The sequence below is a fragment of the Strigops habroptila genome, chromosome 22, assembly GCF_004027225.2.
Source record: "Strigops habroptila isolate Jane chromosome 22, bStrHab1.2.pri, whole genome shotgun sequence".
NCBI lineage: Eukaryota > Metazoa > Chordata > Aves > Psittaciformes > Psittacidae > Strigops > Strigops habroptila.
Window position 1 is genome coordinate 1,618,686 of NC_044298.2, and position 6,299 is coordinate 1,624,984.

A 6,299-nucleotide genomic window follows, 5' to 3' on the forward strand; every position below is an offset into this window, starting at 1 on the left:
GCTATTTGAATATTTCTCCTAAGATTTTCTGGTTGAAATTCCTGTTTCACCAAAAGGCTTGCAGACATATTACCTCATGTGTACAAGATATCAGTGAAAACCCCAACAATTTAAAACCAGAAGCAAAGTTCTAGTGGAAGAATCTGTTTCTTGGACAGTTCTGGCAATGACTGTGCATGAGGCACTTCGTGATTCTTAATTTGAGAAAGCATGTAGCTGTTGCCTGAGGGAGCCCATGGTGATGCTTAACTACCTCATATCATTCACTGCATAAATGCTTCAATTAAGTTAACAAACCACAAGGATTAATACAATCAAAGGAAGGAAATTAATGTTATGCTTGGCACAGCAGCACTTGCTCAGCCTACGCAGGAGCCCTCTCTTTTCATCAACAGCAGCACAATGGAAATGGCTCCTAAACAAAAACATGGACACAGCTGGTGGGGTGAATTTCCCAGCTTCAAGGCACATCACAGAGTGCAAGACTTGTAGTCTGATTCTCAATTGCATACAGATAATTTCTTCCCATTCCTTTTGGCTCTGCCTCCCCACAATACTCAGATCTAGGCTAACCCATTTCCCTTTGCAGTCTGTAATCAGACAATTTTACTATCAAGACTAGACAAATCAGAGCACGTCTTTGCCTTCGGATAGAGTCAGAACCCAAGTAGTCATTTCAACCACTGATGAGGGTTAAAACAATTTCCTTTGGGATGTTCAAGGAAAGACTGGTAATGTTCCTGAGTAACCAGTCTAGCTTCAAAGTTACCTTGGTTTTGAGGGGGAACTATACCAGATCAACTCCAGAGATGGAGATTGAATAGAACAGAACTATGATTTTGTTCTATTAACATGTATACCATGGTATATATCAGAAGGGGAAAAAAACACTATATTGAAAGACTTCTGACAAATTATGTGGGTCATACAGAAGAATTAATTCTTTTCCGATTATAGTCCTCAATTAATGTATAAGGATTGATACACAAAGTTAACTTTGTCTACACAAAGACTAATTTGTAATTATGAAACTACAGTGAAATAAAAGCCAGAAGATGGTGCCATGATGCAACAGGGTTTTAATAAAAACAAAGACTGGAATATATTCTTGCAGAATGCAGCAAGGAAAAGACAAAGAATAGAATTTCCATTTCCAACAAAGGCTACAATCAATCAATCATTCAGAGGAGCACTGGGCTCACAAGATGTTCTTCTTTCAGCTGGACGCTTTCACAGTCAAATTCCATTACTTGGTTTACCCTCTTCAGGTTCAGAAAGAACAAAACATAACATGAGCAAATGACGAAGTGAGGCAACATTGGGACCATAAGCCTTAGATAAAGCACAATGAGATCCCAAGCAACCCCAGCTCCTCTAACACAGGCTGGAGCAGAGGCTGCTTGGCATGTCTGATTTCCAGGTCTATATGTCAGCTACTAGTTTGTATCTTACTGTTTATGCAGTCATTAATCTTTCTTAAAGATTTAAAATGGCCCATAGGTTCCATAACGATACCGATAATACCCTCTGGAAAAAAAGGGAGAATAATATCTACCATATCCTGAAAAATATGAGTTTCGGTAAAAGCTTCCCAAACGGGAGAGTCCACCACCACATGAGCCCTCCCCACCATATGAGCCCCCTCCCATGCCACCACAAGAACCGCTTGAACCATGAGAGCCCATCCCGTAGGAGCTGCCTCCACCACAGGAGCCACCGGAGCCCATTCCTCCACCTCCGGAGCCCATTCCACCTCCGGAACCCATTCCTCCACCTCCAGAGCCCATCTGACCCTCAATTTCAGGCATGGCAGTTCCCACAAAACTTTCCTGAGGGCAGGAGCTGATAATGGGTCCTGGAAAAGTCACAACAACAGGCGGCGCATACACGATTGCTCTTGAATCTCCACACGAGCTGACACAAGGTTCATTCCAACAGTTGACATATGGTTGTGGGCATGTTACTTCACATGGCTCAGTACAGCGGGAGCTAATCATCTGTCCGTAGGAAGACATCTTTGCAGAAAGCAAGCCAACCTGAAAGGCAGAGAGTGCACTGGTCTGGTAAAGTTACAGGCAGAGGAGTGGAAGAACAAATTGTTATAGTAATGTGGAATGTGTAGAGGTATTAAATGATATTCATCTGAACAGATGCAGATTCACAGGTCTGAGTCAACTACATTAAACTTCGTAGAATCATAGAATGGTTTGGGTTGGAAAGGACCTTAAGATCATCTACTTCCAACCCTCCCGTCATGGCCAGGGGGGTTGGAACCTCACACTAGACCAGATTGCTCCAAGCCTCATCCAACCTGGCCTTGAAAACAGCCAGGGATGGAGCATTCATCACTTCTTTGGGCAACCTGTTCCAGTGCCTCACTACCTTAAAACTTAAGAGTCTGTGATTAAGAAAAAAATTAAAAAAAAAAATCACAATTTCTAAGGCACAATACATTCCATTCTGAAGTGGACTTATGCGTTACAGATATCACCAACCAAGTGAGATGAATTACTGGATAGAGGCTTCTGAGTCTACTCCCATTCCTCTCTGGTGCTCCATTCCCCCGTAGTCTATTCCCAAAATGATTTCTGGAAAGAATGTCTCTCCTTCCTTTTCTCACATCATTGCCTTTGCTGAATTTTTGCCTGGGAGTCAGTCGCAGCCATATGTCCCAGTCCCTATACTGGTAGTTTCTGGGGTATCCTGTCTCCATAGATAGATACTCAATTCCTAGGAATTGCTGCTATCTACGTTTTTGGAACTCTCTTTCCTTTTTTGCCCCATGCACGTGGCAATGTCTGTATCCACCCTATTTAAAAGTTACAGTTCCCAAGTAAAATGATTTTAGACAATAAGGTCCAACCGTTAAATATGGTATGGGATATATAACCTCATATTAATGCTACCTATAAATCCACATCTGTAATTATGAACTGATTCAATTAAATCCAACTTACCCAGTCACCAAGAAGAGTAAGTCAGCAGAGACAGCTACAGAGATCTAAGTTACGAGCACTTTTATATGCTGTCATAGAGAACAGAAATTGGGAGATACCTTTACGCAACCATTCTCTACATCTTGTGAAACAAAATGTTTTCCCCTGGTGATGCCTGCCTTTGTTGCAACAGTTTTGATAACAGCTTATGATTATTAGATAAGTTCTAATCCCACATGGCATGATGCACACGCTTCACCATTCTTGTCTTTTTGCTGAAAATCTCACAATAAATTGAGGTTGGTTTTCTCCTAAATACTTGCTAATACTTGTGAAGGTACCTCAGAGATGGTTAAACTGCATGCTGCTAGTAAGTGCAGGATTCCAGATTACCATTTGTCATTTCAGGTAATAACAACCAGTGGCCTTCTGGATTTTTCCTCTTTGTAGATAGGAAACCCTTTTACATTAAATAGCCATCAGTGTCCATGGCCATTGTGTACTCATTCCAGGGACTTTGGGACTGGAGTTTATGGCTTGGGACTGTCCCTTGGACAGATGTTCTCCGACATGGCTATACCATGTCCAAAGTGAGTAGAAAGTAAGAGACAAAAACAATTCACAGACTCCCCTGTGAACACCATGATCAGGCACAATAATCCAATCAGAATTAGCACCCGTCCAAAGTTTTACAATTTATCATCAGTTCCTCATCCCAAGGAATCATTCCCTTCCAAGGTGCCTTCAGAATAAACAACAAAACCCATGAATAACTATGAATTTTCCTTTCTGAGAATGCATGTTGGAAGCCAATATGAGGAGAGGAAAAACATATATCACCTGGAGGACTAGAGGATCCAGAGGAAACATCACCTGAAGTACAGGTCCATAAGCTCAGCTAGAAAAAATTCACAAGGCCTCAAAAATGCTGATACTGTGATTCACATAATCATGTTTAAGTGAAAGAAACACCAACCCTCTTATCTGTGTTCTTGTGACAAATTATCAAAACCAAAGCTAAAAAAACCAAACAAACCCCCAAACCCAGATCCTTTGATTTAAATTTCCTGACCATGAAATCACCATAATGACAGAGGAATGTATGCAGCCAATAGAGATGTGGCGGCAAGCTGGACAGAATAACATGACTCACATAATTTGTGGGAATGAGAAGTAATTAATAATTACAGCAATTGGCAGCTGAAGCAATTAAAGGAGTTACCAAACCAAATAGTTTTAAAAAGTTAATAAGGATCTCATTGTTTTTGAGGTTTTCCAATGAAAATTTGTTCAAAACACAGCTTCTTAATTGACACTGCAGAAAATCGCACTGGCTTGAGCATCCACAGTTTTCTTGCTGTAACTGATGCTTTTCCCTCGGTGCTTTTAGGGGAATTCTGGTTTTACATAAGGTAGAAAGCCATGAAGGCAGATACAAGCTTTCAAGCTCAGACTGTAGCCCTCATACTCTGCAGATATCCTTTTAAAAATGTAAGATACAAAATGCAAGAAAGTAATTGGCAATAGTCCAACATCCCATTTTACAACACCTCAACCTCAGCTGCCTTACATCAGTGAAATCTTTTAAAGTGAGAGAAATAGATATCCTTCCTCACCAGGTGAAAGCAAAATACTTCTGAAAACAGGAAGAAAACACATCAGGGATTTTGTATTTTTCTGTAGAAGTCTGTTGCTTCATATATAGAAGCACATACATAAACCAGCAGTCTCGTCTGGCTGAGGAATCTGAGGATTGGTGTCTACAAGATTTAAGCTCACCTCACATAAAACAATCCTGAAGCATTACCTGAAAGATGTCTCGTGTTTTTTCTACCATGCTGATGCTGCTGTTGTTGTTGTTGTTGTCGGCTTTATTGATTTTTCTGGTTTTAGAAATCCCAAGCCTGATCCTTACCCAGCTGCTTTGCATACAAAGATTAAATCTTAAAAAGGAAGCTGGTTTAATTGCTATTTCTCTCACCTTTGCTATGCTATAATTTTCTAAATTGGCCTGGAAGCTCCCTTGTCTGAAAGGAAATAGCCTATATTATTATCACAGATTGGAGCAAAACATTATCCTTAACCTTCATTTTTCCACAGATTTTATCACAGCAAGTCCAGGTAGGTAGTGCTTGTAAGAGAATAACAAACAACACCGTGCAGGCTAAAATATGTGAATCACTGTGCAGGAGTGCAAACTTAGAGCAGCTTTGGATCCTGGACATCCACATTTGCACATAGGTTTCCAGCGTGGTCTAAGAGCTGACACCTGGAAACCTATTTCCAAAACTGCTCAAACTGGAGGGTCAATATTACTGAATGCTTCTTCATGCCTAATGGTAAGGCTGAAGATGAAATAAGGAACTGAAGGACTAGATCAGCACTGTATGCTCTTTCACTATCCGTATAGCCAGTGCTATTTTATTGCCCAGACCATAGCAATACCTCAGATTTGTACTATCATATTCATTTTTAGTTGTGCATTACATTTACTTGATTCCTTTTGTTCAATCCTATTAAAAAGAATAATAATTTGTTGTTTTGTTGGCAGCCTGTGTTTGGAGTTGTTGGAGATGGTTAAGTATAGGAAACGTGACTGTGGGCCAAGCAGAGCACAAGACAACAGAGGAAAATAAGAAAAAGAGCCTAGATTGATGACAAAATTTCTAGTTTTCCAGAAAAACTGAGGTTTCCACCAGTTTCCAAAATTGAAGGGACTTAATTTCTTCTTAAAGTCACACTCACATCTGACTACCATGTCTCAGGTTTTATATTTATAACAATCTTCTCCAGTAACCATTTCGTAGCACCTTGGTTGTGTAACTACGTGGTTGCCACAGGAGAAAGGAAGACATCAGGGCTAGATTCAGTTCCAGAGTGAGATAGCCACACTTGGGTGTCTGAAAATACATGTCTCAGTTTCTCTTACAGTCAACAGACACATTTGGTGGAACCTGGAGATCTATCCATGCATTCACCTTTCCATAAATGCTTGCATTTCATCAACTGAGCAGTTCTGCCATCTATTTGAGGTACTGTCTAGTTGTCCTTTTGGGGCACTGGAAGTTTAGAAACCCCACTGATATGGAGACCTTGTTCAGCCATCACTGAGTAGTCTAAGATGACTGGCACTAAGATGATTTTCTTCTAGTTTTTGCCTTTTTTGCACTCCTCACTTAATCCCCTTTCAGCAAAATTCACCCTGATCCTAGGGGAAATTCAGAGTCAATGACCTCAGTCTACTCATCTCCCATTTGCATCCTGAATACCTACTCTCATCTTTAAGTGTTTTATGGCAAAATGCAGCTCTCGTTATGTGGGTTTCCTCTCTTCTGGATAGGTTTGGTGTGTTTTCTAGCTACA

At 40.5% G+C, this 6,299-nt stretch overlaps 1 protein-coding gene across 1 annotated transcript; it reads right to left on the reverse strand.

Annotated features, from left to right (window-relative positions):
• Nucleotides 1-1,484: 1,484 nt before the first annotated feature.
• Nucleotides 1,485-2,015, reverse strand: LOC115602819 (feather keratin B-4-like). Its single transcript, XM_030474251.1, has one exon. The coding sequence runs from the start codon at nucleotides 2,013-2,015 to the stop codon at nucleotides 1,485-1,487; it is 531 nt and encodes a 176-aa protein (XP_030330111.1).
• Between the last annotated feature and the right edge of the window lie 4,284 nt (nucleotides 2,016-6,299).

Bases quoted from the DNA above. Each gene is read 5' to 3' on its own strand.
- LOC115602819 (XM_030474251.1), bottom strand. From the start codon at position 2,015: ATGTCTTCCTACGGACAGATGATTAGCTCCCGCTGTACTGAGCCATGT.